Below are 27,511 nucleotides of genomic sequence, written 5' to 3' on the forward strand. Positions count from 1 at the left end.
CCCACCCCAGGCCCTATATGAGTAAAATCTTCTTCAATGTGGAGTGAATAATAATATAGTAATAGTCCATTTACCATGTGCATTTCTCCACGCATAATGCTTGTTCAAAGCACTTAAACAATATGTGTATTATTAGAATGCTAATAGTCACATGACTGATCCCACCGGGTACCCATTTTCTGCTGAGTGAACAGAGGCAAGTTTGAACGAACCCATTTGCCTAAGGTTATAACACATGTGCTTCGTAGTGGAGCAGGACAGAAATCCCAGAAACTATCAGGAGTCAAGATGCCAAACACGGTCACCCATCCAAGAAATCTCCGCGCCCAACGTTGTTTAACTTCAACTGATTTGTGTCCTGAGCTCTATGCACAGGACCACACACCACAGAGTGAACAGCAACTCACTCACCCATCACTAATCCATCAATCAAGTGTATGACTAAGTAGGACCGCACGGTTTTACCGATATACCGGTTTATCGCAATACGCTTTTAAAACGATACTCATTGCAATATATTTTCCGAGAACCGGTATATTGGGTAAAGAACATATATGAAGTTTTTGTGTTTATCTTCATGGTTTAACTTAAAATTTACACATTTTCATTCACAACAAATGTTTTCCTTCGTTATTCAATTACAAAACGTGAGTGAGTGAGTGAGTTTGGTTTTACGCCGCTTTTAGCAATATTCCAGCAATATCACGGCGGGGAACACCAGAAATGGGCTTAACACATTGTACCCATGTGGGGAATCGAACCCGGGTCTTCGGCGTGACGAGCGAACGCCTTAACCACTCGGCTACCCCACCGCCCCCAATTACAAAACGGCATACTGTAATACAATAAATTGTATAAAAAGAAAATAGAATCCATGACTATGCGACCTAATTTGGAGAATGATGTTATCAGAAGCATAACATGTATGTTTAGGGACTTATAATGTAGAAAATAGGATCGACATGTGCAATTAGTGCCCTTTACTGCCAAACACTTAAGTTCCCAATATATCGCAATACATATCTCAATATGGGTACCTGAATCGCAATGTATTGCAATACAATTTATTTGCCAATACACAGCCCTAGTGACTAGTGACTAAGTGAGTGAGACAATGTTCAAGCAGTATATAAGCGGTATACTACGATACAGAATGGCATAACTCTCCAATGTTATGAGTCAGAAACATCCCCTCAATAATAATCTCCATCTTACGCTGTTTGTTTTCATTCGATATCGACGACGACGACGACGATGATGTTGATGATGGTGGTGATGGTGGTGATGATGATGATGATGATGATGATGATGATGATGAGTGAGTGAGTGAGTTTGATTTTACGCCGCTTTTAGCAATATTCCAGCAATATCACGGCGGGGGACACCAGAAATGGGCTTCACACATTATGCCCATGTGAGGAATCAAACCCGGGTCTTCGGCGTGACGAGCGAACGCTTTAACCACTAGGCTACCCCACCGCCCCTGATGATGATGATGATGATGATGATGATGATGATAATGATGACCACAATGATGGTGATGGTGATGATGATGATGATGATGATGTTGATGTTGATGATGATGATGATGATGATGATGATGATGATGATGATGATGATGATGATGATGATGATGATGATGATTAAAAGGGTTGCCCGTGATGCGTATTTTGCACACGTGATATCGACGACCATTGAATATCTAACATTCGTAACTACTCCTGTCATTCCGGCAAGCCGGATGGCGTCTCGTACCCCTCTCGTGGCCATGTTTACGACTGGGCCCTGTCTAAGCGCAAACGGATATGGAGATGAAAACAGTCTAGTACAATTACCAAGGAAAGATAACTCTGAATTTCTAAACATGGCTCCTAGAATACCCAATATCCCGTGGGCAAAACAGCAATATAGTCATTTTCTTTGTAAATATGTTTCAGTGTTTAAAGTTTAAGGTTTCTGATCCTTTAGCTCAAAGTTTATGTTTAAATTGTGCTTTTCATAGTTTAGCGAAGTTTCAAACTTCAACGGTGCCGCCGTTTTCATGCTTCGAAATGCCTTTTACTACGCGCGATTTGATTAATTTGCCACGATTCTTGGCAATAATGGCGTACAATAGGGGTACGAGTCTTCTTGTAGGTCACGGAAAGAGGCGAGTAGTTACGAATGAATATCTAAATGTGATGATATCGCTCGGCCAATCGCAGCCAACAAAACATCGACCAGACAGGCGCCCACTCAAAACTACACGATCCAGTAGAGTTGCGTTTTACGATCATTTGTTGGACATATTCTACCCATTAACTATTCCCACGTGGACGACGTGTCCGCTGAGGATTGTTAGGGCGGGAGCAACTCCAGCTTCACAAAGTCGCACCCAGATCACATATGAGCGTAAACCCTGGCGTGATAGTGTCACCAACTGCTTGAGGCACGTTCAAGACCTGAAGGTCTCGCTGACAACCACTACGTTGTATGAACGATAATGATGTATTGTAACCGAGTACGAACGATATTTGTGAAAGGGAAAATATATTTGGGAAAATGACACTCGTTGGAAGAATGTCACATATGAGTGGGCGAGTATGGTTTTACGCCGCGTTTAGCAATATTTCAGTAATATCACGGCGGGGAGCACTAGAAATGGGCTTCACACATTGTACCCATGTGGGGAATCGAACTCGGGTCTTCAGCGTGACGAACGGACGCTTTAACCACGAGACTACCCCACCGCCCCTGTCACACATGGCTGAATGAAGATTTATGACAGTTGGTGCAATTTGAACTATTGAGGGGATGGTCTATTGCATGGGGTCTCATGCAGGTTTTGAAGGGGTGAGCTAATTCAATCTTGTGGAACATTACCGATAGGGGGAATTATATAATCGACTATTAATCGGAGCCGATAATCCGGAAAGCAAGGTATTATAGAATAACTGCATGAACTAAAACTTTTTACAACTGCAAACACCATCTCCACACGTCAAAGTCTTTATGATAGAGTCTTCACTATGTGGATGACAGCGACCAAATACATCTGGAATCTAGCAAAGAAAACAATGCCACAACAGTTATAATTTTTAAAAATAGCTTTATCATAACGGATATTTTGAAAACAAATGAAAAACATTCACCTAATCAAGTGACCCAGGAAGAAAACGAAATAGGCATTGGACAGGTGCGTGTTTTGTCCCCTATTCTTTTCACAGTATTTGCCTAAAGCAAATACTGAAAGACGTCGGCTTTCTATCCAAAGCAGATATTTTGTTTCATCAATACGACAGAACAGCCGGAATACTTTATTCGTATTTCAAATAGAAGATGAGCATTCCTAGAAATTATAAAGCAGATATCCGACTCTGGATAAACAATGATACGCGCCTTACACCGCTCTATTGTAATTACAGCCTGCTCTCTGCCACTGTGAGGTACTGGGAAAGCAGTGTAAAATCTTTCTTAGTTTTCATGATACGAATGATATTGATATGGGACGTGAGGTTTTCAGAGAAAGATTTGTTTGCAATTCATTTGAAAAAATTCTGACAGTGGGCATGGAAGTGAGAACATTTTTCCTTGCCCGATCATTCAAAATATATGTGGCAGTCAATGAATGGCCGTCTTGGGATATACCTGCAGTATATTAGAACAATTCCAAGGTACGTGTTCAACTAATAATTTTGAGTAGAATTTATTAGAAGGATAAAAGACTTATGCTTTTACAGTTTTGATGTTTTATACATGGGTTTTCGGCGATATGCTTGCACTTGTACAGATAGCCAACGCGGAAAATGTAAACGGAAAAGTAAATCGTGTGATCTAAGCATGATTCCTTCATATTTTTGACTGGCCTTTTAAAAGTTGATGAAAAAATGAAAGGTAAGATACTCCATAGATGACAACGTAAGGATTATATTATGATGCAACGTTTCGGTTGGTTTGTTTTTGTTTAACGCCGCACTCAGCAATATTGCAGTGGTCTGTAAATAATTAACCGAGTCTGGACCAGACAATCAGGTGATCAACAGCCAACGTTTCGGTATAGATTCTCATACCGTTGCCAAGCTATGATAATATAAATGTCGCATCATAATATAAATAAGTTGTCCCCCATAAAGTATCTTACCTTTCTTATTCCAGGGTGATGTTGTAACCTAATGGTTAAAGCGTTCGCTCGTCACGCCAAAGACCCGGGTTCAATTCCCCACATGGGTATAATGTGTGAAGCCCATTTTTGGTGTCCCCCGCCGTGATATTGCTGGAATATTGCTAAAAGCGGCGTAAAACTAAACTCACTCACTCATCCTTATGATTCCTGTTTGTTTTGTCAGTGTGACTCCTGTACAGGCACTCCAGTTTCACTTGAAGTTAGTACGATACTACAGATTAATACTTCTAAAGTGAAAAAACGTCGATGTCATCAGATAGAATTTATGACACTTCAGGGGTGCATATTGTATAGGCGGTGGGTGGGGGGTGTACATAAATCACATAAGCACATAAGTCCAAAGCTTAGGAATGCTCCTCAGGGATTTTTCTCGGGGGAGAGGGACAGGAGGTGCGCTCCCCCGCACCCCACTCTGGGTCGCCCCTGCAATTTGAGTCACTCTTGTTTGTTGGTTGACGCCGCACTCAGCATTATTCCAGCTACATGGCGGTCGTCTATAAATAATCGATTCCTAACCACACAATCCAGTGATCAACAGCATGATCTATGCAACTGGGATACGATGACATATGCCAACCGACCGCCTCCGTGGTGTAGTGGTTAGAGCGTCCGCCCGGAGAGCGGAAGGTCGCGGGTTCGATCCCCGACCGCGTCATACCAAAAGACGTTAAAATATGGTACTTGTTGGTCCCTGCCTGGCGCTCGGCATTAATTGGTACAACAAGGACTGGTCGGCTCGGAGTCAGTATAATGTGTGTGAGTGGGGTAGTCATGCTTCACCGCGGCATGGTATCTCAGTGGGTTAGCACTATAAAACCAACTTCAGTCTGGGCTAGTACAAGCAGCCGCACATACACATACACACGCATGCACGTCGTCATATGAGCGAAATATTCTCAAGCACGACGTTAAACCCAATTTCACCTCACCTCACTCACATATGCCAACCAAGTCAGCGAACCTGACCACCCGATCCCGTTAGTCGTCCCTTACGACAAGGAGGGCTGTCCCCCTTGAGCAATAAAGATACACAACAGCACTAATCTTGAACGTGACGGTATCACTTCACCTCAACACTTGAACAGTGTAAAACTACATTTATAAATGAGTATTAATTTGTCACTAATATATGGAGCATATGTTTTATTTTTGAGTATATAGGCATTTTGGTGTCTTTAACCATGTTTCTACCTCACATTATCGTGTATGTTTCAGATGAAGCAGAGTTTTAACCTACTTGTCTTTATTTGCTTGGCGCTTTTGTCTTCTACATCAGGTAAGACTCACATAAAGTGTGTTTGCAGTTTAGCCCCGTTCTCACGTATTGTCTGGTCATTGTTTTGTTTTTTTTATCATTTTGGGTACAATGTGTGGAGCCCATTACTGGTGTCCCCCACAGTGATATTGCCAGAATATTGCTACGAGCGGCGTAAAGCCTACTCACTCCCATTTTGGAATAGCTATATACGTCTACTGGGGGAGCAGGACAAAAGCCACCCAGACAAAATCCACCTGGACAAAAGCCACCCGGACAAAATCCACCTGGACACTAGCCACATAGGACGAAAGCCGACATCTGAACGGGGTGGCACTTGTCCAAAGTGGCATGTGTCCAAGGTGGCTTTTGTCCGGGTGGCTTTTGTCCAGGTGTTTTTTGTCGGGTGGCTTTTGTCCTAGACCTCCTACTGGGGTGGGAGTTTCACAGTACATGGAACTTCATTTCCGTCAGCCTCAGCGTCTGTACACTGATTTCCCATACTCTTATGTCGTGTAAAGAAATAGTCACCTAAACAAATTGAAATTTAATATTTAAAAAAAGGACTAATGTCGCTGGGAGATCATGCTTGTTATTTTTTAAATATACAAGACTATGACGCGGCCAGTAAATAGTCGTGGGTGGTATTGTACGCAACCCTTATTATGATGACACCCAATACAGAATATGTCAATTATGTAATTTGAGGATGAACTACATTTCCTTCTAATCTGTCCTGTTTATACCACTCTACGAACGAAATGCCCAAAGCCATACTATTATAAGCATCCAAGTGTAAACAAAATAATTTCACTGTTAACAGACACTTCCACATTATTATTACAGACTCTGGGAATGTATATCTATTTCGTTGTGAGTTTAAGAAAGCAGATTGTTATAGAAGGCATTTGTAGATGATAGGGCTGCGCAATATAACCGGTTTACCGGTATTTACCGGTTCAGACATGAAAACGATACGTATTGCGATACGCTGATCGAAAACCGGTATTTTGACATGCATTCGGAAAACGTCGTAACACTCGGAAATCTTCGGATATTTCCTTGTTTCATTTGTGCCAAATATTATTCACATTTTTATTTTATCATGATTAAAATTTGTTATTAAAGCTTAATCAAGCATAGTGATTTTGTTGTGTTTTTGCTCTATAAATCAAGCAGTAACTCGATTATAAGTAGTTTTTTGTTTAAAAATACTTCATGCAATATATTGCAAAGCATATCGCAATACATGCTTTCGCTTCGCAATATATCGCAATATGAATATTCTCTGCAATACCCACCCCTAGTAGATGACTTCTAACTTCTCATTGTAAATGATGACACAATGCCATTTAGAAAGTGGTCAAATGTAACATATGTTATATTTGGGATTATTACATGGATACCTTGGACAAGTGCCATATTGGAAGTCGCGGTAGCTGAACGGGTTAGGCGGCTGGCTTTGTGTGCTGGCGATTAGGTGCCTGATTCTGAGGGTGTGAGTTCGAATCCCGGATGGGGCTCAACTCAAAAAGTACTAGAATTTGTACTTTACTAAGAAAGTGTAATCCCAAATATGACATTATACTCATGTAAACTTTAAATGTACTACAGGTCTGTGGCCTGTTAAAGTACTGAAAATAAAGATTGATATTGTTATACACAGCCAATCCGGTTGACCACCCGATCCACAGTACGAGAAGTACAATACAATCTTGTTTTATGCCGCACTCTGGGATAAGATGAGTGTCAACCACGTCAGTGAGCCTGCCCACCCAAACCCCTTAGTCGCCTCTTACAACAAGCATGGGTTACTGAAGATAAATTCTAACCCGAATCTTCACGAATTGCTAAACATCGTTCTTTGTCCTGTAACAGCACACAGCGCCTACGACAACTGCACCTCTGCCAGCGACTGCCCGGCGACAACTACCTGCCGGTGTAACGGCGACTACGGCTACCAGTGCTTGTGTGACCCGGGTTACGTGGTCTCCAAGTCGGGACATGAATGCATCATCGGTAAACACATTACAAGTAATCCAGTAGTATGTGATTGTCAAACAAACAATATGCTTTCATGTCTCAAAATAATAAAATATATTGGCGCGAACTGCTGAATCTGAATTGGTTCATGGTTAGAATGGCGGGGCTTGTGACGAATTATTGTGCCACTGGGATCATTCGGATTAATTCGGGTATATTCCCCTGGTTTTGTTACCTCGGACAGAAACGTGACTGTGAAATCAGAAACCGTGTGAAACCATGCTGTCGTCCAGATGCTGCGTGGTTCTGGAGGCAGTCCAAGGTCGAAGTGTGAACCATTCAACTTCGTTACATTTGTTTAACCAATTCGATCCAGCAATTTCCAAATAAACCCCACAGAATTACTTTCGATTGTAAACAGTTGTTGATGCAAATGCCGTTGCGCTCAGAAACGACTTTATGCATAGAATAACGCTTGCGGGAGGACACAGTTGTATAAAATTCCTCAGTAATTACTTAGTATTAAAGTCGCCTGTACTAAAAGGCAAACATATTGTGAGTATACTGAGATTTGTTTGTGACAGGCGTAGGCTATGCGACCATAGTCCCATGCTCACTGAAAGGTAGCACAGATATATGGAATGACGCATCAATGCGTCAAAATGTCAAACAGTCAGGCTTTGTTACATGGTTAAGTATTGCTTTAAATAGAGTGTTTGTGTTTGTTTGTTTCTTTGTTTGTTTTAAGCCGCACTCAGCAATACTCCTGCTATATGGCGGTGGTCTGTAAATATTCGAATCTGGACCATACAATCCAGTGATCAAAAACATGAGCATCGACCTACGCAAATGGGATACGATGACATGTGTTGTCCAAGTCAGCGAGCCTGACCACCCGATCCCGTTAGTCGCCTCTTACGACAAGCATGGATTGCTGAAGACCAAATCTAACCCGGATCTTCACGGGTAGTGTGTTTGTAATGACGACAATGCCCCTATTAGGGATCAATATAAAGTCCTAACCTGTGGGTAAAACATCATCTTTGTATCCTATGTTTCAGCCTCGAGGCTGGGGGAGGCGTGCAACGCCAGCACCAAGTGCGTGAACACCCTCACCTACTGCAACCCAGACACCAACGTCTGTGAGTGTCAGGTGTACCACCGACTCTCAGCCAATGAGGACGCCTGTGTCTTCCAGGGCACGCTAGCCAATGGGGAAAAGTGTAACACAAGCGCTGTGTGCTTCGACGTCTTGGGGGTGTGCAACAGCAGCAACCTTTGTGGATGTCGCCACGGCTTCAGACTCAAGGATGAGGCCGAGTTTTGGGCTGAGCCTGACAGTATCGTCGGCTGTACTGTGGAGACGTTTGTGCTCGGTGAGTTGAAGAGTGAGTGAGTGTATCTCGGTGAGTGAGTGAGTGTGTGGGTGAGTTTGGTGGGTGAGTGAGTGTGTTTCGGTGAGTGAGTGAGTGAGTGAGTAAGTGAATGTGTGAGTGAGTGAGTAGGTGCGTGAGTGAGTAAAAGAGTGAGTGGTGGGCGAGTGAGTGAGTGGGTTTCGGTGGGTGAGTGAGTGTGTGAATGAGTTTGGACAGTTTTCCAGTTATGTCACCTAGTGTCAGCTTGATAGCACGGAGTGATGCAGGTGATACATGTTTACCGCCATGTCACGACCGATTGGAGATATTGTACATGTGTCGACTGATTGGAGATATTGTATATGTGACGACTGATTGGAGATATTGTGTATGTGACGACTGATTGGAGATATTGTATATGTGTCGACTGATTGGAGATATTGTACATGTGACGACTGATTGGAGATATTGTATATGTGACGACTGACTAGAGATATTGTATATGTGACGACTGATTGGTGATATTGTATATGTGACGACTGATTGGAGATATTGTATATGTGACGACTGAATTGAGATATTGTATATGTGTCGACTGATTGGAGATATTGTATATGTGACGACTTATTGGAGATATTGTATATGTGACGACTGAATTGAGATGTTGTATATGTCACGACTGATTGGAGATATTGTATATGTGACGAGTGATTTGAGATATTGTATATGTGTCGACTGATTGGAGATATTGTATATGTGACGACTGATTGGAGATATTGTATATGTGACGACTGATTGGATATATTGTATATGTGACGACTGAATTGAGATGTTGTATATGTCACGACTGATTGGAGATATTGTATATGTGACGAGTGATTTGAGATATTGTATATGTGTCGACTGATTGGAGATATTGTTGATGACTGATTGGAGATATTGTACATGTGACGACTGATCGGAGATATTGTATATGTGACGACTGAATTGAGATGTTGTATATGTGTCGACTGTTTGGAGAAATTGTGCCTGTGACGACTTATTGGAGATATTGTATATGTGACGACTGATTGGAGATATTGTATATGTGACGACTGATTGGAGATATTGTATATGTGACGAGTGATTTGAGATATTGTATATGTGTCGACTGATTGGAGATATTGTATATGTGACGACTGATTGGAGATATTGTATCTGGGACGACTGATTGGAGATATTGTACATGTGACGACTGATCGGAGATAATGTACATGTGACTACTGATTGGAGGTGTGGTGAGGTGAAATTGGGTTTAACGTCGTCCTGGAGATGGAGATATTGTACATGTGACGACTGATTGGAGATATTGTACATGTGACGACTGATTGGAGATATTGTACATGTGACCACCGATTGGAGATATTGTATATGTGACGACTGATTGGAGATATTGTATATGTGACGACTGATTGGAGATATTGTACATGTGACGACCGATTGGAGATATTGTATATGTGACGACTGATTGGAGATATTGTGCATGTGACGACCGATTGGAGATATTATATATGTGAAGAGGGATTGGAGATATTGTATATGTGACGACTGATTGGAGATATTGTATATGTGACGACTGATTGGAGATATTGTATATGTGACGACTGATTGGAGATATTGTATATGTGACGACTGAATTGAGATATTGTATATGTGACGACTGATTGGAGATATTGTACATGTGACGACTGATTGGAGATATTGTATATGTGACGACTGAATTTAGATATTGTATATGTCACGACTGATGGGAGATATTGTATATATCACGACTGATTGGAGATATTGTATATGTGACGAGTGATTGGAGATATTGTATATGTGACGACTGATTGGAGAAATGGTACATGTGACGACTGATTGGAGAAATGGTACATGTGACGACTGATTGAAGAAATGGTACATGTGACGAGAGATTAGAGAAATGGGAATAGTTTATGTGACGACTGATTGGAGAAATAGTATATGTGACGACCGATTAGAGATATAGTATATGTGACGACTGATTTGAGAAATAGTTTATGTGAACCATTTCGGTTGATTTAAGAAATGGTACGTGTGACGATAGATTGAAGAAAGGGTACATGTGACGAGAGATTGGAGAAATGGTACATGTGAAGAGATTGAAGAAAGGGTACATGTGACGAGACAATGGAGAAATGATACATGTGACGAATGATTGGAGAAATGATACATGTGACGAGTGATTGGAGAGATGGTACATGTGACGACTGGTTGGAGAAATGGTACATATGACGAGTGATTGGAGAAATGGTACATGTGACGACTGGTTGGAGAAATGGTACATATGACGAGAAAATGGAGAAATGGTACATGTGACGAGAGATTGGAGAAATGGTACATGTGACGACTCATTGGAGAAATGGTACATGTGACGACTGATTGGAGAAATAGTATATGTAACGAGTGATTGGAGAAATAGTACATGTGACGAGTGGTTGGAGAAATGGTACATGTGACGAGTGATTGGGAAAATGGTGCATGTGACGACTGATTGGAGATATTGTATATGTGACGACTGATTGGAGAAATTGCACATGTGACGAGTCATTGGACAAATGGTACATGTGACGAGTGTTTGGAGAAATGGTACATGTGACGAGAAAATGGAGAAATGGTTCATGTGACGAATGATTGGATACATAGAATATGTGACGACTGGTTCGAGAAATAGTTTATGTGACGACTGATTGGAGAAATAGTATATGTGACGACTGATTAAAGATATAGTATATGTGACGACTGATTTGAGAAATAGTTTATGTGAACCATTTCGGTTGATTTAAGAAATGGTACGTGTGACGATAGATTGAAGAAAGGGGACATGTGACGAGAGATTGGAGAAATGGTACATGTGAGGAGAGATTGAAGAAAGGGTACATGTGACGAGACAATGGAGAAATGATACATGTGACGAATGATTGGAGAAATGATACATGTGACGAGCGATTGAAGAAATGGTACATGTGACGACTGGTTGGAGAAATGGTACATATGACGAGTGATTGGAGAAATGGTACATGTGACGACTGGTTGGAGAAATGGTACATATGACGAGAAAATGGAGAAATGGTACATGTGACGAGAAAATGGAGAAATGGTTCATGTGACGAATGATTGGAAACATAGTATATGTGACGACTGGTTGGAGAAATAGTTTATGTGACAACCGATTGGAGATATTGTATATGTGACGAATGATTGGTGATATTGTATATGTGACGACTGATTGGAGATATTGTATATGTGACGACTGATTGGAGATATTGTGTATGTGACGACTGAATTGAGATATTGTATATGTGTCGACTGATTGGAGATATTGTATATGTGACGACTGATTGGAGATATTGTATATGTGACGACTCATTGGAGATATTGTATATGTGACGACTGATTGGAGATATTGTACATGTGACGACTGATTGGAGATATTGTATATGTGACGACTGACTAGAGATATTGTATATGTGACGACTGATTGGTGATATTGTATATGTGACGACTGATTGGAGATATTGTATATGTGACGACTGAATTGAGATATTGTATATGTGACGACTGATTGGAGATATTGCACATGTGACGACTGATTGGATATTTTGTTTATGTGACGACTGAATTTAGATATTGTATATGTCACGACTGATGGGAGATATTGTATATATCACGAATGATTGGAGATATTGTATATGTGACTACTGATTGGAGATATTGTACATGTGACGACTTATTGGAGATAATGTATCTGGGACGACTGATTCGAGATATTGTACATGTGACGACTGATCGGAGATAATGTACATGTGACTACTGATTGGAGGTGAGGTGAGGTGAAATTGGGTTTAACGTCGTGCTGGAGATAGAGATATTGTACGTGTGACGACTGATTGGAGATATTGTACATGTGACGACCGATTGGAGATATTGTATATGTGACGACTGATTGGAGATATTGTATATGTGACGACTGATTGGAGATATTGTACATGTGACGACCGATTGGAGAAATAGTTTATGTGACGGCTGATTGGAGATATTGTACATGTGACGACCGATTGGAGATATTATATATGTGACGACTGATTGGAGATATTGTATATGTGACGACTGAATTGAGATATTGTATATGTGACGACTGATTGGAGATATTGTATATGTGACGACTGATTGGAGATATTGGATATGTGACGACTGAATTGAGATATTGTATATGTGACGACTGACTGGATGTATTGTATATGTGACGACTGAATTTAGATATTGTATATGTCACGACTGATTGGAGATATTGTATATATATCACGACTGATTGGAGATATTGTATATGTGACGAGTGATTGGAGATATTGTATATGTCACGACTGATTGGACAAATGGTACATGTGACGACTGATTGGAGAAATGGTACATGTGACGACTGATTGAAGAAATGGTACATGTGACGAGAGATTAGAGAAATGGTACATGTGACGAGTGATTGGAAAAATGGTATATGTGACTACTGATTGGAGAAATAGTATATGTGACGACTGATTAGAGAAATAGTATATGTGACGTATATATAGTGTCAGCTTGATAGCACGGAGTGATGCAGGTGATACATGTTTACCGCCATGTCACGACCGATTGGAGATATTGTACATGTGACGACCGATTGGAGATATTGTATATGTGACGACTGATTGGAGAAATAGTATATGTGACGACTGATTAAAGATATAGTATATGTGACGACTGATTTGAGAAATAGTTTATGTGAACCATTTCGGTTGATTTAAGAAATGGTACGTGTGACGATAGATTGAAGAAAGGGTACATGTGACGAGAGATTGGAGAAATGGTACATGTGAGGAGAGATTGAAGAAAGGGTACATGTGACGAGACAATGGAGAAATGATACATGTGACGAATGATTGGAGAAATGATACATGTGACGAGTGATTGGAGAAATGGTACATGTGACAAATGGTTCGAGAAATGGTTCATATGACGAGTGATTGGAGAAATGGTACATGTGACGACTGGTTGGAGAAATGGTACATATGACGAAAAAATGGAGAAATGGTACATGTGACGAGAGATTGGGGAAATGGTACATGTGACGACTCATTGGAGAAATGGTACATGTGACGAATGATTGGAGAAATGGTACATGCGGCGAGTGATTGGACAAATGGTACATGTGACGAGTGATTGGAGAAATAGTATATGTGACGAGTGTTTGGAGAAATGGTACATGTGACGAGTGGTTGGAGAAATGGTAGATGTGACGAGTGATTGGAGAAATGGTGCATGTGACGATTGATTGGATATATTGTATATGTGACGAGTGATTGGAGAAATTGCACATGTGACGAGTCATTGGACAAATGGTACATGTGACGAGTGATTGGAGAAATGGTACATGTGACGAGAAAATGGAGAAATGGTTCATGTGACGAATGATTGGAAACATAGTATATGTGACGACTGGTTGGAGAAATAGTATATGTGACGACTGATTGGAGAAATAGTATATGTGACGACTGATTAGAGATATAGTATATGTGACGACTGATTTGAGAAATAGTTTATGTGAACCATTTCGGTTGATTTAAGAAATGGTACGTGTGACGATAGATTGAAGAAAGGGTACATGTGGCGAGAGATTGGAGAAATGGTACATGTGAGGAGAGATTGAAGAAAGGGTACATGTGACGAGACAATGGAGAAATGGTACATGTGACGACTGATTGGAGAAATGGTACATGCGGCGAGTGATTGGACAAATGGTACATGTGACGAGTGATTGGAGAAATAGTATATGTGACGAGAAAATGGAGAAATGGTTCATGTGACGAATGATTGGAAACATAGTATATGTGACGACTGATTGGAGAAATAGTTTATGTGACGACTGGTTGGAGAAATAGTGTATGTGACGACTGGTTGGAGAAATAGTATATGTGACGACTGGTTGGAGAAATAGTTTATGTGACAACTGATTGGATATATTGTATATGTGACGGCTGATTGGAGATATTGTACATGTGACGACCGATTGGAGATATTATATATGTGACGACTGATTGGAGATATTGTATATGTGACGACTGAATTGAGATATTGTATATGTGACGGCTGATTGGAGATATTGTATATGTGACGACTGAATTGAGATATTGTATATGAGACGATTGATTGGAGATATTGTACATGTGACGACTGAATTGGATATATTGTATATGTGACGACTGGTTGGAGAAATAGTTTATGTGACGACTGATTGGAGAAATAGTATATGTGACGACTGATTAGAGATATAGTATATGTGACGACTGATTGGAGAAATGGTACGTGTGACGAGAGATTGGAGAAATGGTACATGTGACGAGAGATTGAAGAAAGGGTACATGTGACGAGACAATGGGGAAATGGTACATGTGACGAGTGATTGGAGAAATGGTACATGTGACGAGAGATTGGAGAAATGGTACATGTGACGAGTGATTGGAGAAATGGTACATGTGACGAGAGATTGAAGAAAGGGTACATGTGACGAGACAATGGGGAAATGGTACATGTGACGAGTGATTGGAGAAATGGTACATGTGACGAGTGATTGCAGAAATGGTATACGTGACTTCTGATTGGAGAAATGGTACATGTGACGAGTGGTTGGAGAAATGGTACGTGTGGCGAGAGATTGGAGAAATGGTACATGTGACGAGTGAATGGAGAAATGGTATATGTGGCGAGTGATTGGAGAAATGGTACATGTGACGAGTGGTTGGAGACATAGTACATGTGACGAGTGGTTGGAGACATGGTACATGTGACGACTGATTGAAGATATTGTACATGTGACGACTGATTAGAGATATTGTACTTGTGACGACTGATTGGACATATTGTACTTGTGACGACTGATTGGAGATATTGTACATGTGACGACCGATTGGAGATATTGTATATGTGACGACTGATTGGAGATATTGCATATGTGTCGACTGATTGGAGATATTGTACATGTGACGACTGATTGGATATATTGTATATGTGACGACTGATTGGAGATATTGTACATGTGACGACCGATTGGAGATATTATATATGTGACGACTGATTGGAGATATTGTATATGTGACCACTGAATTGAGATATTGTATATGTGACGACTGATTGGAGATATTGTACATGTGACGACTGATTGGATATATTGTATATGTGACGACTGAATTTAGATATTGTATGTGTGACGACTGATTGGATATATTGTATAGATCACGACTGATTGGAGATATTGCATATGTGACTAGTGATTGGAGATATTGTATATGTGACGACTGATTGGAGAAATGGTACATGTGACGAGTGATTGGAGAAATGGTACATGTGACGACTGATTGAAGAAATGGTACATGTGACGAGAGATTAGAGAAATAGTACATGTGACGAGTGATTGGAAAAATGGTATATGTGACTACTGATTGGAGAAATAGTATATGTGACGACTGATTAGAGAAATAGTATATGTGACGACTGATTGGAGAAATAGTTGATGTGACGACTGATTGGAGATATTGTATATGTGACGCCCGATTGGTGATAGTGTATATGTGACGAGTGATTGGAGAAATGGTACATTTGACGATTGATTTAAAAAATGGTACATGTGACGATAGATTGAAGAACGGGTACATGTGACGAGAGATTGGAGAAATGGTACATGTGACGGGAGATTGAAGAAAGGGTACATGTGACGAGACAATGGAGAAATGATACATGTGACGAATGATTGGAGAAATGGTACATGTGACGAGTGATTGGAGAAATGGTACATGTGACGACTGATTGGAGAAATGGTACATATGACGAGTGACTGGAGAAATGGTAGATGTGACGAGTGATTGGAGAAATGGTACATGTGACGACTGGTTGGAGAAATGGTACATGTGGTGAGTGAATGGAAAAATGGTACGTGTGACGACTGATTGGAGAAATGGTACATGTGACGAGAGATTGGAGAAATGGTACGTGTGGCGAGAGATTGGAGAAATGGTACATGTGACGGGTGAATGGAGAAATGGTACATGTGGCGAGTGAATGGAGAAATGGTGTATGTGGCGAGTGATTGGAGAAATGATACATGTGACGAGTGGTTGGAGACATGGTACATGTGGCGAGTGGTTGGAGACATGGTACATGTGACGAGGGATTGGAGAAATGGTACATGTGGTGAGTGATTGGAGAAATGGTACATGTGACGAGTGGTTGGAGAAATGGTACATGTGACGAGAGATTGGAGAAATGTTACATGTGACGAGTGATTGGAGAAATGGTACATGTGACGAGTGATTGGAGAAATGGTACATGTGACGAGTGAATGGAGAAATGGTACATGTGACGAGAGATTTGAGAAATGGTACATGTGACGAGTGATTGGAGAAATGGTACATGTGACGACTCATTGGAGAAATGGTACTTGTGGCGAGAGATTGGAGAAATGGTACATGTGGCGAGAGATTGGAGAAATGGTACATGTGGCGAGTGAATGGAGAAATGGTACATGTGACGAGTGATTGGAGAATGGTATATGTGACGAGTGATTGGAGAAATGGTATATGTGACGAGAGATTGGAGAATTCAGTAATTGTAGATGCGGTGATTTATTGCTGTAATTGTACATGTGACGTAGTACGTAGTTTTATGTGTGGTCATTGGATCTCTTAATGGTATAATCAATGATAGGAATGGTATTGCATTTTGGTTTTTCAGAAAACCCGACACTTTGCCCGGTAACAACAACTCAGTCCACAACTACAACTTCTACGACACCTGCTACGACCACAAGTACGTCTGACACGACCAGCTCAAGTACGGACACGACTGCAAATGCAGCTACTACAGCTGCAACTGAAACCACGGATACTACAGCCACTACGTCTGCTACAGATACCACTGGAGCAACGGCTACAACCGCTGAGACAGCAACCACAGGTGACAAATACTGAGTAAATGAGTGAGTGAGTGAGTTTAGTGTGGGTGAGTGAGTGAGTGGGTTTAGGGTGGGTGAGTGAGTGAGTGGGTTTAGGGTGGGTGAGTGAGTGAGTGAGTGAGTTGGTTTAAGGTGGGTGGTTGAGTGAGTGAGTGAGTGAGTGAGTGAGTGAGTGGGTTTAGGGTGGCTGAGTGAGTGAGATGTCATTAGAAACTTTAAAGTATCGTCATAAAGTTCTCACTGCGACACCACTTGGTTCAGAATTAAAGTTCTAAAAGGTTACTTATTGACTAGGTCTATCGGCATTGAATGTGTTGGGATGTTTTCTCTCACACAGATACACACACAAATACACACACATGTATATATACATATACACACACATGTATATATACATATACACACAAATACACACACACATGTATATATACATATACACACAAACACACACACACACACACACAAAAGAATACATTTGGCACATTCTCACAAAATGATATAGTTTGCAAGCAACTGCTCTTCTCCATGAACTCTGTCTTGTTTGTTCACAATCAGACATGGGTGTATTCGTTTCTTGCCGGCCAGTTCAGTGTACACGTGTGTAATGCATATGATGTACCTGTCTTGCAGCAGTGGTCAAGGTGTTCGATGCATGTGCCGAGGATGCTGATTGTCCCGCCGACTCTTCCTGCAGAGTCAGAGGATGTGCAGGATCTGTTTGTATGTGCAACACGGGCTTCGTGGCGACCAGAGATAACACAGCTTGCTTTAAAGGTATTTGACGTCGACCTTCACCTGCTCATATAAGTACATGTACATACAAAGCGTTAGCATCTCACCAGAATCTATTTGCACGGTTTTCGTGATTACAAAAAACTAACCAGCTTGTTTTGGAGGTATTTCCATCTTCCAATGTCAATAGGACGGCGGGGTAGCCTGAAATGGTACATGTGACGAGTGATTGGAAAAATGGTATATGTGACTACTGATTGGAGAAATAGTATATGTGACGACTGATTAGAGAAATAGTATATGTGACGACTGATTGGAGAAATAGTTGATGTGACGACTGATTGGAGATATTGTATATGTGACGACCAATTGGTGATAGTGTATATGTGACGAGTGATTGGAGAAATGGTACATTTGACGATTGATTTAAAAAATGGTACATGTGACGATAGATTGAAGAACGGGTACATGTGACGAGAGATTGGAGAAATGGTACATGTGACGGGAGATTGAAGAAAGGGTACATGTGACGAGACAATGGAGAAATGATACATGTGACGAATGATTGGAGAAATGGTACATGTGACGAGTGATTGGAGAAATGGTACATGTGACGACTGGTTTGAGAAATGGTACATATGACGAGTGATTGGAGAAATGGTACATGTGACGAGTGTTTGGAGAAATGGTACACGTGACGAGTGATTGGAGAAATGGTACATGTGACGAGTGATTGGGAAAATGGTGCATGTGACGACTGATTGGAGATATTGTATATGTGACGACTGATTTGAAATATTGTATATGTGACGAGTGATTGGAGAAATGGTATATGTGACGACTGATTGGAGAAATAGTATATGTGACGACTGATTGGAGAAATGGTACATGTGACGAGTGATTGGAGAAATGGTACATGTGACGAGTGATTGGAGAAATGGTACGTGTGACGATAGATTGAAGAAATGGTACATGTGACGAGAGATTTGAGAAATGGTACATGTGACGACTGGTTGGAGAAATGGTACATGTGACGAGAGATTGAAGAAAGGGTACATGTGACGAGACAATGGGGAAATGGTACATGTGACGAGTGATTGGAGAAATGGTACATGTGACGAGTGATTGGAGAAATGGTACATGTGACGAGTGGTTGGAGAAATGGTACATGTGACGAGTGATTGGAGAAATGGTACATTTGACGAGTGATTGGAGAAATGGTACATGTGACGAGAGATTGAAGAAAGGGTACATGTGACGAGTGGTTGGAGAAATGGTACGTGTGGCGAGAGATTGGAGAAATGATACATGTGGCGAGAGATTGGAGAAATGGTACATGTGACGAGAGATTGGAGAAATGGTACATGTGGCGAGTGAATGGAGAAATGGTACATGTGGTGAGTGAATGGAAAAATGGTATATGTGGCGACTGATTGGAGAAATGGTACATGTGACGACTGATTGGAGAAATGGTACGTGTGGCGAGAGATTGGAGAAATGGTACATGTGACGAGTGAATGGAGAAATGGTACATGTGGCGAGTGAATGGAGAAATGGTACATGTGGCGAGAGATTGGAGAAATGGTACATGTGACGAGTGAATGGAGAAATGGTACATGTGACGACTGAATGGAGAAATGGTACATGTGGCGAGTGAATGGAGAAATGGTACATGTGGCGAGAGATTGGAGAAATGGTACATGTGACGAGTGAATGGAGAAATGGTACATGTGACGAGTGAATGGAGAAATGGTACATGTGGCGAGTGAATGAAGAAATGGTACATGTGGCGAGTGAATGGAGAAATGGTACGTGTGGCGAGAGATTGGAGAAATGGTACATGTGACGAGAGATTGGAGAAATGGTACATGTGGCGAGTGATTGGAGAAATGGTACATGTGGTGAGTGAATGGAAAAATGGTATATGTGGCGACTGATTGGAGAAATGGTACATGTGACGACTGATTGGAGAAATGGTACGTGTGGCGAGAGATGGAGAAATGGTACATGTGACGAGTGAATGGAGAAATGGTACATGTGGCGAGTGAATGGAGAAATGGTACGTGTGGCGAGAGATTGGAGAAATGGTACATGTGACGAGTGAATGGAGAAATGGTACATGTGACGAGTGAATGGAGAAATGGTACATGTGGCGAGTGAATGAAGAAATGGTATATGTGGCGAGTGATTGGAGAAATGGTACATGTGACGAGTGGTTGGAGACATGGTACATGTGACATGTGTAGCCTGATGGTTAAAGCGTTACCCTGAAGACCCGGGTTCGAATCCCCATATGGGTACAGTCTGTGAAGCCCATTTAGGTGTTCCCCGCCGTGATGTTGCTAGAATATTGCTAAAAGCGGCATAAGACCATACCGACTCACTCACTAACTCCAGTGTCAAGGTCTGTTTCCGTTTGGAAAACGGGCTTCATGGCGACGAGGGACAAAACAGCTTGCTTCTAAGGCATTCTCAACTTTTACATGGTGTGGGTACATCTGCTGACATTTCGAACATCACTTGTAAGGTTGTGTTTAAATTTCAAACCGCATGGGCACTATTACAGCCATGTATATAGTGTTAAACTTTTATGACAGTCGACGAAATACAAAAGTTTGGGCATATTCCATGGTCACTGTCACGGAAACCAGGCCCTAGATTTGCTAAACGATCCTTGCATACATTGATTTCACAGGGGCGTAGGTACGGTTTTCAGAGCGGGAGCTAATTTGAGGTAAGTATTGAAAATCAAAATGATGTTTTAGTTATGGTAAGGTAGATGTGGTTTCCTCTTGAAAAATGTCCGGGGGTCGGGGGGTGGGGGGCCCCAAAAGCCAACCCCATCCCCTGTTCCTACGCCCCTGTTTCATGACCCCATGCACAAACGATCGTAATTAGAATTGTTTAGCCATTTCAAAACTGAAATACCCAAAAAAATCGGTTCCTATTCTAGATGGAGTTTAAATTGTAGCAAAATTTAATATTGACCCCATTTTTATTTTTCTCTTGTGTGTGTGTTTATTGGTGTTGTTGTTTTGGGGGGATCTTTTTGTATATATATGTGTTTTTGGCCCTGGCGTGGCGAGCGAACGCTCTACAGACGGGTTCAAATGACTTTTCGTCCCAGGCCTGAGAACAACATGGGTATTGAATGAGGGCTTCTTGAATGTTGATATTTTACAGGCAAGCTCATCAACAACGCATGTGCCGACGTGTCCGAGTGCGTCCCCTTTCTGTCATACTGTGACGGAACCTGTAAATGTTCAAGCTTCGTCCGAGAAACCAACCGGAACACTTGCGCAATTAGGGGGTTCTGGGTAATCGGGGAGCCTTGTGGTGCTACCAGTGACTGCCTCGACACCAACGCCCTCTGCGCGAGGGATGGGACGTGCCTGTGCAAGAGTGGGTACAGAAACAAGACGGAGGAGGAATTCTGGGACAACCCGTATGACAGGACTGAATGCGTCAAGGGGAACTTCTCACTCAGTGCGTCTTGCTATTCCTTTTTATTTCAACCGTGAAGATCCGGGTTAGAATTGATCTTCAGTGACCCATGCTTGTCGTAAGAGGCTACTAACGGGATCGGGTGATCAGGCTCGCTGACTTGTTTGACAAAATTATGTCAACGTATGCCAGTTACCCATGCTGTTGAATATTGGATTGTCTGGTCCAGACTCGATTATTTACAGACCGGCGCCATATTCCTGGAATACTGAAAGAAGTGTGTAGTCCGAGACATTAAACCTGTAATTCAAATCGATTTACCAAAAGTTTTTCTTTACATATAAGCTTCAGAATCTCAGTACTCAAAATTATCTAAATGGATTTTCCAGTCCATCAGTCATTTGATTGTCTGGTTTATTTTCTTGCCGCCGTCGCATGTCACCGTATCCCAATTGCGTAGAACGATGTTCATGATGTTGATCACTGGATTGTGTGGTCCAGACTCTATTATTTACAGACCACCGCCATATAGCTTAAATACTGCTGAGTGCGGCTTTTATCAACAAACCAACCATTCTACCCAGAACACTTAGTATATCTTTAAACAAACAGCATACCAAGCATATCTGGTGAGCGATTACTTTCGGCTTAAACCCTGAAAGCACATTATTTGTTGGAGGGTATTCATGTCGTCTATATATTTTTTTCTTAGGTTTCTTCAAAATAATCCTTAAAAAAAGACAAGGTGTTCATATTGTTTTTCTTTTCACGTTTAACAGCAGAATGCGTGACATCTACAACGACACAAACACCAACAACAACGATAGCAAGGGGTACGTAAATATCACTTATTTTCAACTCAAACGTGCGTCAAGACGCATGCTGCCAAAATTCAAATCCAGACAGTAGTATCAGAATTACTCCTAAAACTAACAAGGGCGGTGGGGTAGCCTAATGGTTAAAGCGTCCCCTCGTCACGCTGAAGACCCAGGTTCGATTCCCCACATGGGTAGAATGTGTGAAGCCCATTTGTGGTGTTCCCCGCCGTAATATTGCTGAAATATTGCTACAAACGACGTAAAACTAGACTCACTCTCTCACACAATTTGCATTAAAATGTATAACTTCGTTGCTTGACGCGCAGCAATATACACAATCTTTATCCAACACGGGCGAAAAAAACAATCGTTATTGGTTTTGACACCAATGGGTTTTCTTTCTCAGATAAAAAGTTAGGTCAGGTCTGCGAGGTGAGTGAGCAGTGTCCCCTCAACTCGGCTTGTCAGAAGGTGGGGTGTGGCCAGCCGGTATGCAGGTGTCAGAGACTATTCAGATCCAGCTCGGACAAGACGGCGTGTGTCGCAGGTATGTCCGCATGTCCAGGGTTCCGACGTCCGCTCGTCACGCCGAAGACCCGGGTCAGATTACCACACGGGTACAATGTGTCCCCGCCGTGATATTGGTGGAATATTGCAAAAAGCGGCGTAAAACCCAACTCACTAAACTACAACCTGTTGTAACAGTGAGTGAGTGAGTTTGGATTTACGCTGATTTTAGCAATATTTCAGCAATATCACGGCGGAGGACACCAGAAATGATCTTCACACATTCTACCCATGTGGGGAATCGGACCCGGCTCTTCGGCGTGACGAGCGAACTGTTGTAACAAGCATACATATCTGGGAACTACTCACTAGGATTCAACACGACACAGTGAAGACTCTGTCGACGTAGTTGCGGAATCCCATGCAGTGGTAGTTGTCGCTGTTGTCGTAGTGGGAGTGCTGATGATAAATTGTCAAGTTGAGGTAACAAGAAAGGTGGTGGACCGTTTGATAATTGGTCTAATTTGGGTGGGATTGGTTTGATGTCTTGAATTATATTACTTTGCTGTGTTACCAAATAACTTTTGAAAACATGTGTTTATACACAAAGCAATCGTTGGATGTTCTCAAATATAGTTTCTTGTAGACCCAGGCTATACGTAAACAAATTATTTCATCGTGTAACTGAATATATACACGTGGGGGGAAGTAAAGAAACATGTATGGTGTTTAACATCCCTAGAGCAATTTATATGGCAAGCTCTCACCCTTTACAATGAAATATATTTTCAGCATCCAAAATTGGTGAAGCCTGCACAAAGTCCTCAGAGTGCACTGACCCCAAGTCCTGGTGTGCTGGGGGCGTGTGTACCTGCTTCCCCTGGACCAGCAAGTCCAGTACGGGGTGCGTGTTCTGGTTCCAGAGGGTCGTGGGTCAATACTGTGGGGTGAAGAACCCCCTGCGCTGACCCCAACGCTGTGTGTAGCCGCTCAGCTGGGTGTGTCTGCCGGACTGGCTACATCCTGAAGACGGACGTGAAGTTTTGGCTTGACCCCACGGACACCAATGAATGTGGCGTTGATGTGTCAAAAGGTACAGTGGAGTGAGTGAGTGAGTGAGTTTAGTTTTACGCCGCACTCAGCAATATTCCAACTATATGGCGGCGGTCTGTAAATAATAGAGTCTGGTCCAGACAATCCAGTGATCAAAAGCATGAGCATTGATCTGCGCAATTGGGAACCGATGACGTGTCAACCAAGTCAGCGAAACTGACCACCCGATCCCGTTTGTCGCCTCTTACGACAAGCATGGGTTACTGAAGATCAATATTCTAACCCAGACCTTCACGGATCGCCTTGATGAATGTAGTGTTGAAAGGACTTCAAGAGCTATTGTGCAATGAGTGGGTTACTGAGTGAGTGAGTGAGTGAGGTTTACCTTGGTGAATGCAGTGTTGAAGGTACTTTAAGAGCTATCGTGCAATGAGTGAGTGAGGTTTACCTTGGTGAATGCAGTGTTGAAGGGACTTTAAGAGCTATCGTGCAATGAGTGAGAGGTTTACCTTGATGAATGCAGTGTTGAAGGACTTTAAGAGCTGTTGTGCAAGGAGTGAGTTACTGAGTGAGTGAGTGAGTGAGTGAGTGAACTGGATTATTGCCATGAAACCATCAATAAATGTGCAGTTGGTGCGACTTCAAAACTTTATTTTTTGCACGGACGGTAGGGTGAGCGAGTGACGGACGGGGTAGTGGGGGAGTGGACGGGTGACTGGGTGAAGTAGTTATGGGGTAGGTGACTTGTTTTACGAGTATGTGGATGGGTGGGTGGATGGGGTTTGGAGTGAGTGTGTTGGTAAGTGGACTGGTGGATGGTTGCGTGAGATAATATGTCTTTGAACTGAGTTGTTGGTTAAACACCACTTTGTAGTGACGGAACTTTACATCTGTTTAACCTTGTCACAAGAAAACAGCAATTGTTTAAATCAACGAGGACCCGATGCCTAATCGTGAAAACTCTAACCAGATTGAATTAGATCGACGGGGTATTTCATGAATTGATCAAAAGAATACTAGGTAATAAAATATGTGTCAGTTACTTAGTTAGATATTTCTTGGGGGCGGTTTGGTAGCTTAATGGTTAAAGCGTTCGCTCTTCACAGAGAGGGGCTAGTGGTTTGACGAGCCACGCCGAAGACCCGGGTTCGAGTCCCCACATTGGTACAATGAGTGAAGCCCATTTCTGGTGTCCCCCGCCGTGATATTGCTGGAATATTGCTAAAAGCGGCGTAAACCCAAACTCAGTCAGTCAGTCTTCACAGAAAACACCCGGCTTCCATTCCCAAAAGGTGCAGAAGTCGTGAAAGCCATTTCTGGTGTCCCTCGCCGTAATATTGCTGGAATATTGCTGTAAGCGGCGTAATACCATACTCACTCACTCACAAGATGTTTCTTCACGTTGCTGTTGCTGTATGTTAGAAGAGGCTGTAACAATGTTCTGTTAATTATGTAAATAAATTATTGTCTCAATTGCGTCACCAGACTGCCCGACGACGCCAGCTGGGAGCAACGTTGGAGTGGCGGTGGTGGCCAAGCCAAAGTTCATCCTACCTCAACGCTTTGTGATGGACCCCTTCATCTCTGACACGTCGCCATCAACGTTCCCGTCTGTGACCTTGACCTTCCTCGTAGCCGCCACCCTGCTGACATGTTTGGGTTAATTTGTATTGAATGAATAATGCAATCAAACATCCAATCAATTGTGATTCTGTAAATTGTTAAGCTGCTCTGTATCACATGATATGCACGCTGTTTTGGCGAGGTAATAAATTGCTGATACTCTCAAAATGTCCACTATGAGGCGACGGGGCCCTGTCGTGTATGGCGCCCCTGTCGCTGTGAAGAGTTGTGTCCCTTAGGCGTGTAGAGTGAGTGAGTGAGTTTAGTTATACGCCATTTTAGCAATTTTCCAGCACTATCACGGCGGGGGACACCAGAAATTGGCTTCACACATTGTACCTATGTAAGGAATCGAACCCGGGTCTTCGGCGTGATTAGCGAACGCTTTAACCACTAGGCTACCCCACCGGCCCTTTATTGGTTGGTTGGTTAACGCCGCACTCAGCAATATTCCAGTTATATGGCGGCGGTCTCAATTATTGAAGGGTCACCCATATGAATGACTGGCAGAAATTAAAGCTGCTTTAATCATATTCAGAGTTGACAGTAAGACAAGCATTAGTTGTTAGAGGTTACAATCATGATTAACGATTATGGCATTAGTAGTGGGAACAACATTTAAACCACAGAAAATAATGAAAAAAAGTAAGCAAACAGTTTTAATTATTACAACAATTGACGATTTTCATGCATGAACACAGATCGTTACAATCGAACGCAAACCTATCACGTATGGGCACGTGCAAATCGGGGGACAAGCACGTGCTTTCAGGCCTCTTTGACAGTAAAAATCCACTTGAAAGAATGCGACGTTTTTTGACTATTGAAAATCGAGGTCGAGCCATTGGCATGCTCCAAGCGCAGGCGGGTGGTAGCCAACGTCAGGTTGCTGCACATTTTAACGTCACTCAGAGTGTGATTGGGAGACTCTGGCAGCGGCATCAGGCGACTGGAACTGTTGCTTATGCCCAAAGACCTGGGCGTCCTAGGGTTACCACACAGAGACAGGACCGTTACCTCGTCAACCTTGCTCTACGCAACCGATTTCTGACGTCACGCCAGTTGAGAGATGAACTCTTTAACGCCACCAACGTCCGCATTAGTCAGACAACAGTAAGAAGCAGGCTACGTTCAGCTGGTCTCCGTTCCCGACGTCCAGCTGTTCGTCCACAACTGACAGCACGTCACCGCCAAGCACGTTTACTATGGTGCAGACGTCATCAGCGCTGGAATCAACGTCAGTGGTCCTCAGTCTTGCTTACTGATGAAAGCCGGATTAACGTTTCATTTCATTATGGCCGTTTGAGAATCTACAGACGACGTCATGAACGTTTTGCAGATGCTGCTGTTGTGGCGCATAATCGATTCGACGGTGGTTCCATAATGGTCTGGGGTGGAATTACAGCTACAGCAAAGACACGATTACACGTTATTATGGGAAATCACACTACACTGCGCTACGGAGATGAGATAGTGGCTCCAATTGTAGTACCATTCATGAGGGTCATGCGTCACTACAGAGGTCCCCCAATCCTCCAG

The 27,511-nt window shown here is 42.2% G+C and overlaps 1 protein-coding gene across 1 annotated transcript; it reads left to right on the top strand.

The window, feature by feature from the left end:
- The first annotated feature begins 3,551 nt into the window (after nucleotides 1-3,551).
- On the top strand, nucleotides 3,552-26,140 carry LOC124257205 (integumentary mucin C.1-like). Its single transcript, XM_046691224.1, has 11 exons — nucleotides 3,552-3,653; nucleotides 5,378-5,438; nucleotides 7,296-7,436; nucleotides 8,462-8,776; nucleotides 17,576-17,797; nucleotides 18,426-18,569; nucleotides 21,711-22,013; nucleotides 22,751-22,804; nucleotides 23,196-23,336; nucleotides 24,089-24,389; nucleotides 25,835-26,140. Exons 2-10 carry the CDS (start codon nucleotides 5,378-5,380, stop codon nucleotides 24,262-24,264), a joined length of 1,557 nt encoding a protein of 518 aa, XP_046547180.1. The 5' UTR covers nucleotides 3,552-3,653; the 3' UTR covers nucleotides 24,265-24,389; nucleotides 25,835-26,140.
- Nucleotides 26,141-27,511: the final 1,371 nt, after the last annotated feature.

Source organism: Haliotis rubra, unplaced genomic scaffold (assembly GCF_003918875.1).
Source record: "Haliotis rubra isolate DU_JTF1 unplaced genomic scaffold, ASM391887v1 Scf651, whole genome shotgun sequence".
Taxonomy (NCBI): domain Eukaryota; kingdom Metazoa; phylum Mollusca; class Gastropoda; order Lepetellida; family Haliotidae; genus Haliotis; species Haliotis rubra.